This window comes from Platalea leucorodia, assembly GCF_965183815.1.
Source record: "Platalea leucorodia genome assembly, chromosome: 1".
Classification (NCBI taxonomy): domain Eukaryota; kingdom Metazoa; phylum Chordata; class Aves; order Pelecaniformes; family Threskiornithidae; genus Platalea; species Platalea leucorodia.
The window spans coordinates 115,727,083-115,746,171 of record NC_138823.1 but is presented as its reverse complement, the minus strand read 5'-3'; the positions used below and the strand labels follow the sequence as shown (position 1 = coordinate 115,746,171).

Here is a 19,089-nt window from a genome sequence, read left to right as displayed (position 1 = left end):
AAGGAAAACTCCAGCCAGGAATGAAAACGACCCGAAGTGGATTTGCACTCTGCATCAGAATTAAGTGTGAATTGTGTTAAACCTTGGACACATTCAGACCCTTTGTGTCTTTCTAATGGTAGCTAAAGTCCAATCCTTGTGCTGTTCAGGTGGTGCGTTTTGGTTTTTTTTGTTGGTTTGTTTTTTTTTTTTTTTTCTCTCCTCTCTCCTGTTAGTTGCCATTCTTGGGTTTTACTCAGAAGGGCAGCAAAAGTGGCTGCACCGCCCAAAACATAGGAGTCCAACAACAGCCTCAGGTGTGAACAGTGATACAACTTGATTTGGAAAAGCTGGATTAAGGGAACAGCGTGATTACGGGATACAACTGCAGCCACGTCTTTAATAACGACAGTGCTCAGAATAGATGAAGACAGCCCGATGTACTGCTAGGCACCATTCATTACATGACAGGTCTCGGTTCCTGCTTCCACCCCACAGCAACACCCGTGCTGCAATAACTGTATCACGAGAGTGATCTCGTTCAGCAACAACAGGCTCGAGCCCGCGGAAGACCTTGCTCTGAAATCTCATTAGCACCCTTACAGGGAAAAAAGACAGATTTTCCAAAGTAGCTATACCTTGAATACTGTCAAGGGTAGCAGGTGCAGCTGTCACCACCTTATAAATTAGTACCTCACTGCAGTATGTATATATATTCCCACGGCATAAGATGCTGCAGGGAAAAGCAGAGTGCAGCACGGTGCCGATTTCAGATGGAGTCTGCAGCATTCTCAACACCTGTGCAGAGCACTTTGGGGAACGTGTGAGACAAGCTCCTCTTCCAGATGAGGATGGCAGGCTGCTCTGCGGGGTCTTCACTTGCAAACTAGGAAAATGGGGAGCTCTTCTGAATGCCAGCCGGTGCTGTGCTAGGGAACGAGCTCAGCTGACTAGCACAAAAAAATCTGGAAGTACTGCAGCCTGCCAGGGGCAAAACCAAGCACTCTTTCCTTGTCCTAATGTGTAGCCTTTCTTCTATATTTCTATACTGTTTTTCTCCACCATACCTCCGCCAAACAAACACACCTTCCTCTTCACAAGCATGCCACAAGGCCGAAGGAAAACAATTCTTCCAAAAAATCAATTGCACAGTTAAATCGAAAGCTATAGGAACAGTCAGCTTAAAAAACAAGAGATGCAAACCTTGCCAAAACAGATTTGCAAAATGTTTTGCCTTAGACAGATTCAAAATGTGTCCTTGCTTAGAGGGGAAAAAAAAAAGCAAAGCCAAAGTTCAAACTTAGGGATTAATGTACCTTGTGTAGCTGTCCCGAGGGTTTTTCGGAAACAACACCCTTCCAACATCCTCTAGGGCCCTTCCACTTGCGGATGTTTGGCAGCGTCGGCTGGTTCAGCTCCATACAAAACTAGAGAGAGAGGAAAGAGAAAAAAAAAATCAGCTTTGTAGGGTTTTAAAAAAATTGCAAAATAAAGCATGTCGCGAGGCATTGGTAAGAGACACTGTGGAGTCTCTCTGCCCTCCCTGAAGGCTTGCAAAGGAGGTGGTCTGGGCCGCATCCCAGGCTGACTCACCCCCGATTGGACATTATTTGGATATAAATAAAAATTAAAATAGCTCAGTGCAAATGCTGCGAGTAGAACGTTTCTCCCTCAGACTCTTTTTTTTCCTCCAAAGCTACTTGTTTGACTGGAAAGGGGTTTCCTCTGTGCCGCCTCCAAAGATGCTGACTGCACTGTATCCCACCCCTGGAGGGGCTCCGCGAGCAGCTGCCGAACCCTCCCGGGGGGCAGAAAGCCCCCGCTGGGGGGCTGGCCCCGCTCCAACACCGAGGCTGCCGGCACAACACCAGAGGAAGGGAGTAGGCCACCTCAGGAGCTGGCGTTTTGGGGTTAGGGCTCCCCTGACTTTACGCCAGGGACACACGCGTGGGACTCCCCCGTGCACGAAGGGATCGGCTGCAGACTTGCAGGCGCAGCGGATCCTTCTGGTGCTCCCCAGAGGCGTTAGTCTTCCCGGACACTGCTGTACAGCCACAGCACCCAGACACCTTTACGTGTTCAAGCACACGGGCAGAGCTATAGAGGCTGCGCGCTCATGCCCAACAGATCAGGGATACTATAACTGCGGACACCGTGGAAAGCCCCCAAGTCCACCTGGGGAACACCTTGAGATTGAAATAAAAAATAATAATAACAAAATAACCCTATGCCCTGGAAAATCTGGAATCTGAAACCCCTTGATGCGGACAATATGGAATACTTTTTGCCTGGAGTTTCAAAATAAAGCTTAATAGGAGGAGCTACAGCCCTTTGCACAGCTGATGTCAGGTCCAGGCAGATTCGGGCTGGAAGCAGGAGGCAGCCGAACGCCCGGCCGTGCAGCAGGGCCTGCACGCAGCAGCTCCGGCTGCGGGGAGAGGGGCTGGTAAAAAGTAATCGCTGCGAAAGAGCAACAGGGACCTTCAATGTGCATCATTTTGTTATATCTGACACTGGAGAAACTGTGTTGAAACACAGAGGTTTTCACAGTGAAAGAGTACCCTCAGACAAAATTTTGTATCCAGAATGTCCCTCCAAATCAGGCAGCAATTTAACAAAGAAGGATTTTCAAGTTAAACAATAACCTCCTGTACACAGCGACTCTTTGCAGTGGGACATGCCAAACACAGTTCAAAGAACTACAGTGATAAACTGCATGGATATAAGTGTTTCCTACGTGGGTATCAGCAAAATGATGGGACAGCTATTCTCGTGTTTATTTTATCTTTCGTTTTAAAAGTTAAAATCAAACCCTGCTTGTCTGCAAGTTCAACATCCTGGAGGCTGAAGCCATAAGCATTGACTTCTCAGATATATGCAACCCAGCAACCCTTTTTTGCCTTGGAAGGCTGAGAGTCATTTTAGTTGCATACCCGAAGCGAAAATGCTTGGCACACCTTTTAAAGCGGTTTTCTGAAATGCAGAGATTGGTTGGGGCTTCCTATTCAAGAGTAACGTACTGCGTTATTGCCCGTTATATACCTTCAGGCAGCGCTAGGGCTGGGCCGATTTATTAAACGAGGAGGCGCGCAGGGTGTTTGCACCGCCTGGGAACAGAGCTCTGCTCTGAACTGATTGCCAGCTGCTACCCTAATAAACACAATAAATCACGGCAGCAACAATTATTCATTCCTGCTGTCATTCTGATGACTTTAAACAGCGTGAATTTGGTGAATGAGTTTTCTAACATCTTAATAAGTTCAATCAGAAAAAAAACCACGTTGAAATTAGGAGTTCAACTGTAACCTGACAAAAGAGTTAACTTATCTCTGGGTCGCAGCTGCCTAGAAAGTCCAGCCAGCACAAAGTACACGACAGGGCTGAATAAATCCTACAGAAACCACCACTTTATTAAAAAGGGCATCTGCAGTTGACTAGTTTGAATATTTTGTTTCCTCCAAATTGATTTTTTTTTTTTTTTAAGGCCTTGATTTAACTTTGCTCAAACAAAAAGATGACAAGTAAGATTACACGGTTTGTTCAGAAAAAAGCCATCAGCCCGTTCTGGGTACGGTTGCAGCAATGCAGAGCTTGGCCTACAGCAGCTGACTTTAATCTGTGCCCATTTCCCAGGGCTTACAGGCACACAGATTTTGAAGCTGTGGCAGCATACTTGCTTAGGTCACGTTTTTTTGCTGAAGTGAGAAGGGCATTTCTCATATCACGTTGTTCTGCCAACAAAACCCAACATCAAACACCATTACGCTTTCCCTCGTACAGTAAAAATATACAGACAAGCTTCTAGCCCACATTGGGAATGAAAAAAATGCCTTTCCTCCTTTGCAAAACTAAGTTAGAGCTACGCCAATCCCTTTGAGGAGCAGTTCTTCAAGTGGTAAAGAAAAATCGAAATTAAAATCTCAGTCAATCAGAACAACATTTTTCTTTCCAAAATCCTCCTAAGCAACAAAGTTCTAGTTTTGTTTTTCTCTAGAGCCTTTCAGACTGCAAGTTTCCTGAAATTCAATCAGCTGCGTCATTAAATCCTACCCATACCGAGTCAAAACTCACACACATACCGTAATACCAACAGCACCAGGGCTTATTTCCAAGGATGCCCTGTATTACACCTATGCTACCGCGGTCTCTCTTGCAGCTGGGTGCTGGTTTTTGTGGGATAGGCAGTGCTGCCAGGGAGCAGGAACACGGCAGCACCAGGCTCCAGGCATGCTCTAGGCAGAGAGCAGCCTGTGCTCTTGGGAGGTCAACCCGCCTTGTGCCAGGTACCTGCCCATTGCCCCCATTTGGCGTGCAAGGCGCCAACAAGGGCCACCACCCCAGGAACTGGGACAAGCCCCGTTGCCTTTGCTCATCAGCAACACGTCATTTTCCCAAGAAGGGAGGATCCAAAGATGTAATTGCTCTTTGTCCACCCTGATAAGGAGCCGGTGCCTATGGCTCCCAGCCCCTCAAGAAGCAGAGACTGGTACAGGAATGAGCTTATGACTGACACTGGAAAAGAACAGAGGGCAGTTGGAAGAAGCTGGGGGAATGCACATTTGAGGAGGGACTGGCAAGGGGAAGGCAAAGGGTCTTGGACTAATTTGGAAGCAGGGAGAAGAACATATGCTGGGCTGGCATGTGCTGGAGATCATTAAGGGAGTTACAGACTCCCTAACACACCTACCTGCCTCCCCGAGACACTCCAAGCACTGCCAGCAAGAGCATCTAAGAGCATCTAATTTGTGCATTAGTTAAATCTCTTCCAACGCAGTAACTCTGCACATTAGGAGAGCTGCCAGCGAGCACCCTGCAGTAGCCCACGAGCAGATCTCCCCACCTCTTGTTCAGGATGACGTGGTTAATCTTTGTTTTCTTTTGGGGTGCTATTTGTGCAGCCAGTCCCAAACCAGGCACAGCAGGGTCATGTTTTCCAGATGACGACACCACTTTGCGCTGAACATCTTTGCCTGTCAAGTGTTACTCCTGTAATACCAGCACTGGGGACCACGCTGAGCCAGTGACCTCCCTTGAGGTGAGCATCTTTTGCTTGAAAAGAGGGTGCGCTACTCCTAAACCCTGAGGAAACTAAATGTGACCCAGGAAATCCATGTCTTAGGGCTTAATAAATTACATGTTTCTTATCAGCCAGTGATTCCTCTTTGGAGGACGCTTCCATTTCAGATCTGGAGTCAGAGCGGAGGCAGTAAGGAGAGCGAGGAGAGGAGGAGCTTCCAGGGTGAGCCTGTTGTTATGGCACGGTGTCTCAGTACTGTAATCATCACCTGAACTTTAGAAAGGCACTCAAAGCAATTAACTGTCCCTTTTGGTTAATTACCACAGAAGCTTTCAGGCCAAAAGGGCACTGCAGTAAAGGTAAACAACAACTTACTTCATCAAAGCAAAGGTGATTTTGGTTCCTCTTAACCAAGAGGAGAGATGAAAGCTAGGGAATATTCCATTTCTAAATGTCACATATACACAGTGCCTTTATTTTTAACAGGCACTAGAGGGAGCAGCTTTAATGAGTACCAGAGATGCATACGAAACTTCTATCTATTCCTTATCATTTCAGCTATGTTGAGGTGTCATATTAGTAAAGATTTGACATCGTCATGGTGAAAGAGACTTGGAGTTCAAATGTGGGAGCTTCCAATAGTTGAAAAGGAGACCCTGACCAGCAAAAAAAGATGTTAAACTATATTATTAGGTCAAAATTCATGACCTTTTTTCAAATTGTAGATCCTGGATAGATCTTGAAGTAGAAAACTGTACCTGTGCAAGAAGAATTTAAGTCTTCTGGTAGTGGGTTCACTTTCCTGTTATTTTTGAGGGACCTCTTAGTAGTAGTTCATGGACTGCAGGAATCTGCAAGTCATGGGCTGGAAAACACCAAGGTAAGGGCTGTTCCTCTCCAATAAAACTCCCATCCTCAAACAGGATCTAATATATTTCCGACAGAAGATACAACAAAATTGACAGTGGCTTCATGAGACCATCTGGCACTGCTCTTTTTCAGTCCATCCGTTAATATATATATGCCTTCCCTGCTCCATCACTGGGTATTGTATAAGCTAAAAATCACGTTCCTGGAATTAATTGCACATTATCCTTTCTTTTCTTTGTTCATCCCAGTGGACTGTACTTTTATTTGCAATTGAAAAAGCAGACTCGAATACCCGTAATCTTAATCCAATCTACCACGTACAGGACACAGCTACAGTTGGTGCACCCGAATGAAGCCTGACCTGGAAAGCTGGGAGCAGAAAAGTTAAAAATATTTCTGAGAACTTGAAATCAATAGCTTTGGTTTTCAAGTAAAGCATCCTGATTTGACACCGATGCTCCAGAAGAAGAGCGTTTTGTTAGATCACATTTGCAAGGAGGAAGAGGCAGAGTTAGGGGGTGGAGAGATTCGTGGGTGTTGTATTATCCTGAACTGCCTATTGAGGTAGAGGTAAGGAAAAGGTCAAAAACTTCAGGACTATCGTCCTGGTGCAGCCACGCGTGGCAGTGCAAGGCAAGTCAAGAGGGGACGCAAGACGCAGCGGGGCCAGGATGCTCAGCGCACTTCTGCAGCCCAACAACGCCGCATCCACTTCCCACAGGCAGGAGCAACTGCGGAAGGGGACACAGAGGAACATCAGGCTTTTCATTTACATCTGGATTCTCCTATACCCAAATGTAACGGCAGGGAAGGAAGCATTACTGTGGCTAAAGCCTGAAACAGACTCAACATTGGATCCCATTTCCCACTGACAACAGTGTTATCTCAGGCCTTCATTGCTTGTTTGCCTTTCCCTCAAGTGTATCCCTTTCCCGTTTGCAAAAGTAGCCAAAAAATACACACACAAGAAATAGATGCATCCACTGGCCTGGGGGATGCACTCACAAACTCTATTCAGAGGAACCATATAAATAATATGAGGGAAAGCTGGGGTGGCCCTAGGTTAAGATATAACAATTTTCACATGCCCATTCAACTAGTCCCTTCTAGGAATACTTCATTAAAGATTGCATAATATTTATTGCTTGTGTTGTTCAAGTATTGATATTACATAAAGACAAATAAAACTTGGCAGGCGGATGGGGGTCTGATAGACAGATAATATTATGAGTGTTTTCAAAGCAGAACAACCCCCCTCCAGGGAATCAGTCTCAGTCTCAGCCATATCTACACAGTCGTGTTGGAAAAAGTTTTCTACTTCTCCCTCTTGTACATAATTGTACATAATTCTACAATGAAGTTAGAGCTGAAGAAATAATAAAAAAAATTATAAAGTTCAGGAGAAAAATTCTAGGATGAAAGAAAAATAAAGATAAGGAACCAATCTACTGAAAGTGCATCAGCCACAGAATTACTCCTGGAAAGCTTCTCTGCCCCTTCTGCAATGCTAGCGTGTCCTGCTTGCACTGGGTCATCGAGACCTGGGGCAACACCTTCCCATCCTTTATGTACTGGTTTTGTTGTTCCTAGAGCTAAACCACAAGACCCAGATTGATGATCGAATAAATCCTTGCCATCCTCACAAACATTATCTAACACATCCTTCAAAGAGCTCTATAAACTCATTGCGAGCAGCAAAATCGAGGCAGAGCCCTTCAGCACAGCCAAATCCTCAACCAGTGTCTTTCTCCAGAGATAATACAGCCCCTATAGGCACAGTCATCACCCGTATGTGCCTTGCACGCTACGGACATACAGAGCTCATTTGTTGCACTAACATGCATGCATATTGGGGTCCCAAGTCCATCTGAACACAGGCACCTACGGCTGTTTCATCAGCTCGAGCAGGACTCATTTTTTCCTGGTAAACGTGCTGCTTCTGCTTCTTAAGGAGCATCCCAGTAATTCAGACAGACACCCACGGAGGAAGGATTTCCTTCCTCTGGGGATCAGATTCTCAGCTCCTAAATGACTGCTCCAGGCACCATGTTACGGACCAGAGAGCAAAATTTACCGTACAGCAGCCTCACTGCCCGGGAGCCATGTGGCGACCTGAACTCCTGCCTTTGCTGCACAGACCACTTCTAAGCTTAATACTTAAAAAAGGAAACCTCTGGGACTGAGCTCCTCAGAGCAGACAGGATGAGAAAGGCTCATTTTTGAAGCCCAACTATGCATAGGCAAGAAACTAAGTTGTCCAAGTCTGCTCTGCCTGCTTCAGATGAGGGTAACTCTGGGTCTGCAGAAAGGTACCACTCTGCTTACCTGAGGACTGTGAAAGCAAAGCAACAGAGGTCTCCATCATTTAGGCCCCCCTGCGGCTAGGTAGCAGGTAAATGTCGCTTGGCAGGAGTTTTTCAAACTGAAGGCATCGTCTCCCGCGTCAGGTATTCAAGCCCTTTCATGAGCCTGGCCCTGTTTTGAACCAGCCCCTGGATGTGAATCCAGCTGGACACGCGCCTCTCTCCTGCCACCGCTGTATTACTCACCCATTGTTCTTCATGAACGTGCGGGAAATAATTATGCTGATAAGTTTAACATTATCTCAATTATCAGGTGTGTAATGATTTGTTTCCATACACAAACCTGTTTGAATCAAATCAGATTTTTTTTTTTAAGACAGGCTTTACAGGATCAGTTAGGGAGTGGTAGGAGCTGATGTTTGCACTCCAAGTTATTTGCTTTCCTTTTCGAGCACCTATTTTGGAAAAATTTAGCAGTGAGTTTCTACACTGCCCTCCCAGATGAATTATAGCTCGCTGCCGTCACCCAACGGCTTAATTCTTTGTAGTATCCGAGAGGAAATTACATTCTTTATCCCTGAATATATGATTAAAAAAACCAGACTGTAGCCGATAAAACCTGCTCGCCTTTAATCATAGTGTTCCCGGGACAACAATGCAGATCATTCCCTGGCATGTTCTCCTATGCCATCCTAAACAAAAGTGGTTATTTATATAAACAGTGTCTTTTTATAGATCTTCAAAAGGAAGACACGGAAACCTTCAGTGCAGAGCTGTGAAACAACAACTGAAAGAGGCAATGCAATAACTCTCCTAACACATTTTAAGTGCTGGGGCCACTCTTAAAGAATTACAGGATGCTCAACTACCTGTTGTCAAAATGGGATATGTAACATCTTTCAGCCAGTTTGCCATTTAAGGGGAAGACGTCTTCACATATGCTTGTTGGAAATTTATGCTGCCTTTTCCCTGTGGAAGACAGCACCCGTATTTGCCAACCTCCGTGTAGGATAAGTTTTATGGCTTCTTAATTTCTCATGTTTCCATCCACAAGCTGAGCTTTTTTCCTTGTACTTCATGGGACAGGCTCATTTTGCAGAAGACACTTCCTAACTACTTTTCTTACCCTTAAGGACTTTTTTTATTTTTAAACATAACACAGGAATTAAGGCTCAAGAGGTTGTCAAGGATGGTCACAAATCTTTGCAATTTATTTTTGAAGCCTTTTCAAGAGGGTGTTTTATTCTGCATAAGTAGGCAGTGTAATCATTAACAGCAAGAATGGCATGCTAAGGCAACTGATGTGATATAAAGACGACTAAAAAGAAGCCCTCATGACTATGAAGCTATCTTTTTCATCAAGCTGCTTTTGCTGTGTCATAAAGCAGTCTGCTCAACTGGTTGTCTGCTGTAAATACTCAGGTGCTTTTCCAAGTTTTTTTTCCCAACTCATTATTTCCAAAGGAAGAAGACAAGTTGCATTTTGCTGCCACTTCTACCACCAGAAATACACCTCTCTGAGAACACAGCTGTATGCTTAGGGAAGGTATCATTGAGATTATTCAAGCTATGCAGCATCAGCTATTTTAGAAATACTACTCTAAGTGTATAACTACAGATACCACTTCAAGCAGTGACCAACACAGAGGGATGCAAGTCTTGCACAGAGCGAGCTATTGCACATTTACCCAGAGCACATGTACTTCATTTTGACCTTACGGCCACCATTCTGCATGGCCATGCACTGTGCAGCAGATACAGGAGACGTAAGCTGCGTGCTCATTTGGACTAGATACAAGGCACCGCGCAACCGGGAGTCAGTGGCTTCCTGGGAACCCCTTTTGTTTTGTTTTGTTTTTGTTTTTGTTTAATCCCTGAGCTGATTCTTTTCTCATGAAACATGAAACTCAGGAATCGATTTCTGCGGTGTGGTATAAAACTATACCATCATGAGTACAACCTTACTCACCCAGTAACCCCTGGAACTACATGAGGTGCAAATCAGTTTATCAGAACCTAGCCCTTAATACGGAAAGCAAATAGAAAATCATCCTATGAAACATGACACCTAAAAGTGATAAGAAATAGTTTCTTGTTCACCAATTAAAAAAACTAAACAAACTGACCAGTGAGATATATCGATTTGCCAGGATCTGAATCTCCTTTACCTGCACAGTGCCTTCAGCCAGAGGAAAAGAGGAGGGGAAAAAATGTGCTAATACGAAAGAAGAACAAACAAAACCAAAAGGGAATGGGGAAATCAGTTTTGAATGTTATAAATCAAGGAAAGCTGCTTAAGCATGTAAGATAACTAGGTCTCTCTCCATTCCCATGATAAAAATTTACTCATTTCCAGCAGTGTTAGCAAGTGAGTTGGGTTTTTTTGTGGGTTTTGGGTTTTGTTGTTGGTGGTTTGTTTTTTTTTTTTTAAATTGTCCACTTCTGGTATATACATGGCAGTAAAGACGGACAGGACTGTGCTGATATGCAGTATGAGAAGGAATAAGAGCAGTGTGTTAAGAAAATTGCTGTGACACAAGTGAAAAGGCACAGCTCTCATTATTACAAGGTCACAGTTTGGCCACCTGTACAGAGCCTTGCATCAAAAATAGTTATTCGCTGGGCATTTTGCATCCATCCATTTGTTTCCTACTGTTAGTATTACTGTTTTCCCCAACTGATTTACATCTCTGCTTAGAGCAAGCATTCTTTCCCATGGTAAGAACACATAAACAAGGAAGAGAAAAATATATAATATGACTCACAACCATTGTCAGCCTCAAATATTTATTCTTCCTTCAGGCATTGATTACGCCACCATACAGAACACTGTGCCACCCTCTGTAAAGTTATTTAAATCTGTCTCGTATCCTATTCCATTACTTTTTTTTTTTTTTTTTGATGCTTATTATTAGGAGGATCTCTTCCAGCCTGCTAGCATTAGGACATGTCATCTCACCTTTTTTTTTAAAATCTTACACACGTCTACATTCTTTATCACACCTCTAGTCCTTAATTTAAAGAGTCCAATTTGACACTGATTCCTCTCTGAAATAGCACATTCTTTATCTATAGGTTTGCATGAGTTTTCTGTCTTCACCCACTAGCACGCCCTCCACAAAGTCTACGGGAGTGTCCTCCAACCCTGACCAAAGTTCTGCTCTAACAGATGCAATGGCCTCTGGCTCCCCACAGAAAGCATATGCATTACTTAATCCATATAAACTACCAAAAAATGATTTGGGCTGACATTAAAACACTCTATTAAAAAGGGAAAAAAATGCCTCCCTTCCCTAAAATTGCTGACTATTCAGAACTGGTCCTGTTCTATGAACTTGCATTGCCTTCTGCCATCTTCTAGAAGAATGCCAGGGAAAAAAAGGATCAACTAAGGACCCCTATTACTTCTACCACTCACAAACAAAACTTAAACACATGCCAGCTTTTATAAACATTTATGAACATTTATAAACATTTATAAACACATATTTTCTGTTTCTCCTTGTTGTGGAAGTGTAGAGAATAATTTTACTAATGGAAAAGTTTGGCCTCTGTCCAGGGATAGGACTAGATGCCTCACAAAAGAATGCCAGGCTAGCATAACAAGCAATCTCCATGCCACCACTCCTCAGAGAGGCACAGCCATGTGGGGAGGAAGAGGGCACCTCCTAAAGGACAGCATTTTAAGAGCAGCCTGTGTTCTCCATGGCTCCCAGTGACGTGTATTGCATGGCTTCTAGTGTTTTGTTTATTGCAGTGCAGTGATCATCAGAAATGAGACGGGCAATGCAACTAAAGGAAAAAAAAAAGATCAAAGATGCCAGACATACTAGTAGATGAGAGCCTGTGCTTCCAATGCTGCTGACCATTTGACAACGGTTTGCAGTAGAGGGACCTGGAAATATGAAGTAGTCATAGGTTCCCTGCAGAGAGCTACTGAAATCATCGTGGAGCTGGCCAGAGCCATAAGGTCCACCGATAGATACATCTCCTTAAACTTCTAGCCATCTAGATCCCTCCTAGAGGACAGAAAGGAGGAAAAGAAGTGAAAGGCCAGAGGCAAATACTGTACAGCTGCAGGGTTCCTAAGTCAATTTAGTGGATGGGATAATCCTGAAGAAGCCTCCCATATTGCAAGAAATGGTGTCAACATCGTTTCCAGCTCCGCTCAGCCAAAAATGGTTCCTTCACAGTAACAGCTGTACTTCCCTTCACCCTGAGATTTCTTGACCCCGGGGGGGAAGTCTGAAAAAAAGACTTTGCACCCCTGAGTATTACCTGCACTCAGATAAGCAAGCAAGACAAGGGAAAGAGATAAGGGGAAATATAGGAAGTGTGTGGGAGAGCAAAAGGGTAAGTAACAGGGAATAAGGTGAGAAAAAGAATTAAAATAAACTCAGTTGGACAATTTGGAATAATCTCCTTTTACTCTGAGTGGTCAATCATTGACTCCATGGTGGCTTTGAAGGAACAGGGCAGGAGGACCTCCTTCAGCTGACGAATTGTGCAGAAGTCTGTCCCACGGCTGAATTAGGCAAAGGGTACAGCGAGAGGCTGGATTCCACCTCTCCTCCCTCAGAATGGGGAACAGAAAAATGAGGCAGCAACAGGGCTGGAAGAGATCGATCAAAGGTCCCGAGTGAGTCAGTGGCCAAGTCTACATCTCCTTTTCCTGTCCTCTGAAAGCGAGACCGACGTTTCCTTATCTGACTCTAGAGGACATCCAAATGTACCTAAGTTTCAAAGAGGTCAATCTCTTTCTGGAAAGGACAGTTCTAAGAACAGGCAGTAAATGTAACTCATTTACAGCAACTAATTCATTTGTTGCCCATTGCCTTATAATCTTTTTTAACTAATAGCTCCAACCCGAAGGGAGATTGCAAGACAGGGCTCACACTGTACTGGAGGACTATGGCTTTTAAAAATATACACACAAAGACTCAGTCCTGAACTAACTGCATTTCTGGGGCACGCGTCGAAACAATTCACACAAGCGAGGAAGGACCATCTTGGCATTAGAAGAATGTCTAGGACTCAGGAGACCGAGGTTCACTTCACAACTCTGTTCAGAGTCGGTCATCTTAGGTGACTCTGCCAAAATCATATGATTTCCTTGTAACTCCAGCACACCTCCATAAATCAAGGATAACCACCGTTCTTCCCTGCCTCTCTGGGACCGCTGCATGATTGCACTCTCCAAAAAACTGAACAGCAGCAACAGTGCAGGATATTTTGGCTGCATGGGCAACAGATGCATTCCAGGTGGTCCAACCCCAGTAGCTGCAGAGCTCAGACAGCAATGGTAGACCCTCACCCTGAAGGGGGTTTGTCAACAGCCCTTCCCTGCTCTTCCTTCAGGAGACATTTATGGTAGCTCCCGTGCCAGTGCCGGCTTATACACAGGGAATAACATTTGCCTGCAAGGGCAGGATTGACCGCATGACCAGCCACTTGGTGCTTATACTGAGGAAACAGTGACCGGCCAGATAAAAAGGGTGACCAGCTGCTCCATGTCAAGGCATACTATAGCTCACTTTCAACTGTCCTAGCAAATGCGCACACAAACATATTTATATCCACGCAGGCAAGCAGCGATGCGCCTATGCTTACCCCTGCAAATGGAAAACAGCACCTCTCTTTCAAACACCAACAAGCTCCTAGGGATAACCTTTCACAAATAAACAACCTGCTCTGCTCCGAGAGGGATTTTATAAAGAACAGAGATTACAATGGGCTTAATCATGATTAAACACTGATCTGGCTCAATCTACTCAAAAGCAGACAAAAGATAAATAAAAACCTCCAGCAGATGCATTTCGTACTGGAAATTCTGGAACCTCAATTGACGTCATACTTTTTATGTTCAGATAATATCTGGAGGAAACAGTAGACTGGATCAAGAAAACAAAAGCAAATTTCTAGTTAAAATTCTCCGTGCTCTGTGTAGAAAGGAGAAGGCTATGGTGGGGAACGCACAGCGCAGCTCAGCATTTTACAAACCCGTTTTTGACTGTAGCTGAAATTGCACTATTAGAGCGATGCCAGTAGAAAGAAACAAGCACTCCCTTTTGTCCTCATCTGCTGGGTCCTACCTGGTAAAAGTGGGCAACATTAGTCATTGCATTCCCCCTCAGACAAAAGCTGCTTCTGATCGATGACAGGCAGGTTAACTTTCTTTTACTAAAATAATGCCACCTCCTCAGTGTCACCCCAGCTGTGGTGCATTGATTCCTCAGGCACAGGATGAAAATTCTGCACGATGAGAAGGGGTTGCATCTAGCGAACATCTCCCAAATACAGACATCCAGTCTTTCCTACAGGTGAGGAAACCCAGGAAACAGATTCCACATCATGGGATACAACTCCAGCCATTAGTACTGCTGAGGGAGGTGGAAAAAGTCAAAAAAAGAGCACAGATCCTAGGGATTGTTTGCTTACAGTGCTAAGCTTCCCATTTTATTCAACAGGATGAAGATGTCCTCTTCGAGGAAAGAGAAATAACTCTTCATATGGGGGGGGGGGGGAAAATTCTATCTGGAGAAGGCTGATCAGAGTTTTCTCATTCTATCATCCCAACTCCTCACGTCCACCCCAGCAGAATGCCCAACGGATGACCGTGTCACGTCTGGCCAGCAGACAGGAGAGACCCCTTCCTGTACTAAGACGGCTAGTAGCTACGTCGCTGCCTCTCCTGGCGCCTAGCTAGAGTATCCTGTGCTTCACAGCTACAGGACCTCTACTTCCGAACACCAGGTGAAAGACTTTCAATCCCTTTTGATTTGTGACCTCCAAAACTTCTCCAGTGAAGGTGAAAATCCCCATACAGACAACGTAAGCCTGCTGATAATTACTTTGTTCTTCTCACTTTCTTTTCACTGACCTCTTGGACGTAGCTCACAGTGCATAAATTTGCCATCACTGGCACAGACAGACCTTGATAGTGAAACCTACGTTACTTATCCTGATTTTCAAGCTGCAAGTTATCAAATTCAAGAACATCATCCCTGAACAAAATCACAGTTCTCAGCCCAACTCCTGCCACGCTTCAGCCCACCCAGCGTATCTCTCATGCCAGCCCGGACAGATCACTTCCAACTTCAAGCAGAACAAGCATCACTTTGCAGATGAACTCTGCACTTTCACAAACTGCTGAATCAGAGTTATACAATTTGCATTTCCTAGGTGAGAAGCCAACAAACTGCTCTGTCCTTGGAGGCAAATGGACAGTCCTTTCTCATCCCCAGTAACAGCAGATGCACTTGCTTGTTAATACACAAATAGGAAACTAATGGGTTAATGTTGCTTGCTCCCAAAGCAGGCTTACTTTATAAAAAGCTGCCACGGGGTTACTAAATATAATGTTGTTGTACAGATTATTTTACTTTCCTCAATAACCTGCCTCTGAAGGAGAAACGAGTTCAAGAGCCCGTGTTAACACCTGAACGGCACAGGGGGGAACATTTGAGAGAATGCAAAGGATATTTTTATTTTTCTTACAATATGGATGACTCTTCCTGCACATCCTACTGGCATCAAGCACCACTGAGAACAATCGCTTTGGCATACTTGTTGCCTATGGAAAAGGACTACGGATTTAAATGCTAAAACAGCAACCAATGTGAAATGTCACCTAGCTAGGCAGTTCAATCTGCTAATTACTTAAACAGATTTATTTTTAAACTATAAAAACAGCATGTTCCTCAGAAGAATTATTTTTTCCCCTTCCCCAAATAAATACAATTAACACTTGCCAAGTGAATTGCTTCATCTGCAATTAAAGACTTCCCAAGATTAGACCGAGTAAAGTACTCAAAAACACACTGGGGCAAGAGCGTCCCTGGGGGCCTTTCCCAGAGCTGTGCTTCTGGAAGAGGAAGAGATGCTTCATACAGGACGCGGCGCCAACAAACCTGCATGCCCGAGATACTTCTTTCTAAAGCCTGAGTGGCCTTGAACCCTTGCGGGGACAAGGCTGTCACGACTGCAAGCCTTCCCTAGGCATCTCGCCATCTGTGTTCATTGCTGCCCCCAGCAAATGGCAGCAGCACTTCTGAAGCAAAGGCACGCCAGCAACGCAATCCCACGGCAGCCGGGGCAAGCTCAGCAAGGAGGCAGAGGGAAGCAAACAGATGGATTTGAAGGTTCAAGGTAAGACAAAATGCAGGTAAGCACGCGCTTAGTTTTAAGCTGCTGGTGAGACCGTTCACGTGGAGTACGTGCTGGAACGGGTCTGACACAAACAAGCCCTTCTCTGACACAGAATTTTCTCCAGGTAAAGACTCTTGTTTTTCTTACGTGACCTGGTCCTGTTTCACCAAGATAAATTATTATTTTCCCGTTCCCCTTAATGACAGCAAGCGTGGTGCTGGGGTCCAGCTCCACAAGCAGCACCCCCCTTCTGCAGTGCTTACAGGTGCCCGTGGCACCCCAGAGAAACAAACCAGCTGATGAGCAGCACCCAAGGGTCAGACAAGCTTGTCCTGAGCCAGGACAAGCTGTAATTAAACCCAGCCAATCACCGGTTGTAGCAAGGTGGGGGTCGGTCTCTTCTCCCAAAGACAAGGGGACATGGCCTCAAGCTGCGCCAGGGCAGGTTTAGGTTGGATCTTAGGAAAAACTTCTTCACCGAAAGGGTAGTCAGGCACTGGCACAGGCTGCCCAGGGAAGTGGTTGAGTCTCCATCCCTGGCGGTATTTAAAAGATGGATCATTCTATGATCCCTTCCGTCTCGGCAACCCAGGCATAAATGCAGCCAAGTGTGGTAGATCTTTGGCTTAAAGGGTCTTTTTGGCCAAATCTGCCAAAACATTAGGGTTTAGGGAACTAAACAAATAGAGTCGTTGCATGACACAAAGCTTCTCGCAGTGTGATCAGTTTATTTTCAATGGCCAAGGTGGTAAAAACTTTTAAAGATAATAAAGTATCTAAGATAGGCAGAATGACATTAAACCCTATTGCTGTAAGCAATCAGTCAATAACTGATGTGCAGCTTTTGAAGCACGGCAGCGCTCCGCTACACAAGGGCAAGGCTTTGTGCGACGTACCCGCAGGGGGTTGCCATCTTCTCAAGACCCCAACAGTTCAAGTAGATTCTCCCAGCCCACTCCAACAGCGTGCTGCTTCATGTGCCTCACCTCCCAGACCATCATCTTGTTTCAAACAGGTGACGGTAAAGTGTGTTTTGCAGTGCCAGATAATTTTCTGATACCGTCTCAAGGCCCTGGTTCTCAAGAGACTCACTACACACGTGCTTAACTTCAGTGTGATTTGATTTAATGGAGCTAGTCTGCGGCACGAACACTAGTGTGTGCCCCTAAGTCTTTTCAGGGGGCACTGCTGTTAACCAGCGTGCTTCTCCTCACTCTCAGTTTCCATGCGAGTTATCAAAAATATATAACAACAAAGTTGAGCATTGAATTTTAGAAATAATAAGGTTACAAAAGTTCAAAACCGTCTGACAGACTAGAAAGTGTCCTATAGGAAAAACACTTTTAGGTTATCATGTCCACGGCTATCTTAAAGAAAACTTCCCTTCAAAAACCAGAAAAATCAATCTTGCAGTGAATATTAAAATATTGTAATTTAATAATATTCTGTATTCCTGCAATATAATGCAGATATATAATGATTTATGAATACAAAACTCAGCACATGTTCTCAAAACCTGACTCTGCAAGCAGGCAGGACAAGGGATTTTGTTCCAGTCTACTTTTTTCTCCCTCCTGTATTTAAAAAAATAAAGACAGCAAATTTCTTTGAACTTACATAATTCCACCCTGTTATTTTCCAGAGGGCTAAACTGGCCTTTTAAATTCTTTACGGTTGGCATTGTATGAAAGCAGATATCAAATATTCAGAGAGCTTAATTTAGAAAGATCATTTTTCTGAGGCTGAGCCTTTCTGAAGAGCTTCCTGCAGAGCTCCAGACAATGCCTCCAACACCCATTCCCACCAGGCTGCGGTCACTCGCCCTTGCCAAGCCGTGTTTTAGGAGGTGTTGGGCCAAAGGGAGGTGCAGGCCCGACAGAAAGGTGAGAAGTGTACAGGGTGTGAGGTGCCAGAGAAGCTGACTGCTGCTAACAACAACAATTTGTGAATATTAACCTGTTTTGCACAATGAGCGGTTGAGAACCGTGTCTGCTTCGCACGCAAAAAAACTACAGTATCACCTGCCTAGTCCTCTGTCACTGCCTTTTAGCAAAATCCACCGCTTCGGGTCAAAATCTGAGTTCACCAAAGCCAATGAAGAGATGCCCCTCTTGAACGAACTGGGTTGTACATAGGACCTCTGTGAAACGCATCTCCAGCCAGTGGCAAAGCACAAGGCTGAAGCACCTGCTGCTGCTGGATTTCATTTTACCCAGTATTTCTAGAGTACCCAGCAGACGTAGCCATGGCTGTCTGGCTTTAACACAGTGCTGCAGGGCCTTCTCCGTCACACAGAGAAGATGCGCTCGAGGCAGGAGAAGGTTTCTCCCTTTCTCCCCAAGCCTTGCCAGGTCACTCATAGGTACAGAGGGGCTGCTTGGGTCAGCAGCAGCTCAACGCCTGCCGTAAGGCGGTAGTTTTCCCAGCAGGGCTCTGAATCCAGTTGTTTTCTTTGAATCCTACCAAGTCTCTCATATTTCCATGCTGCCTCCCAGCTGGCTCCTTGGTCTTCTAGATGAAGGAGCTGGTGTGCAGAAAGTGAAGGGAACCCACCAGTCCCAGCATGGGCACTGGGAGTCCAGTCCTACCCTCCAGGCCAGCAAAATCACAAACCAGTAAGAAATACAACATTTGGCTCTTCACTGAGAAAGAAATTATCTATAGGGTACTGCTGTGTTTGCAATACCCTTGGGTGAAGAGCAACACTGGTTTTTTTTATTTACAAACCCTCCAGTCTTTTGTGGCGGCTGGTTTTGCTGCAGCTCCGCAGGT

At 44.8% G+C, this 19,089-nt stretch overlaps 1 protein-coding gene across 1 annotated transcript in view; it reads right to left on the bottom strand.

Annotated features, from left to right (window-relative positions):
* EEPD1 (endonuclease/exonuclease/phosphatase family domain containing 1) overlaps positions 1-19,089 on the bottom strand; it is a 67,290-nt gene that overhangs the window by 9,908 nt on the left and 38,293 nt on the right. The window contains exon 3 of the mRNA XM_082304070.1: positions 1,296-1,406. Within this exon, the coding sequence (XP_082160196.1) occupies positions 1,296-1,406 (111 nt within the window). The remainder of the gene's footprint in view (positions 1-1,295; positions 1,407-19,089) is intronic.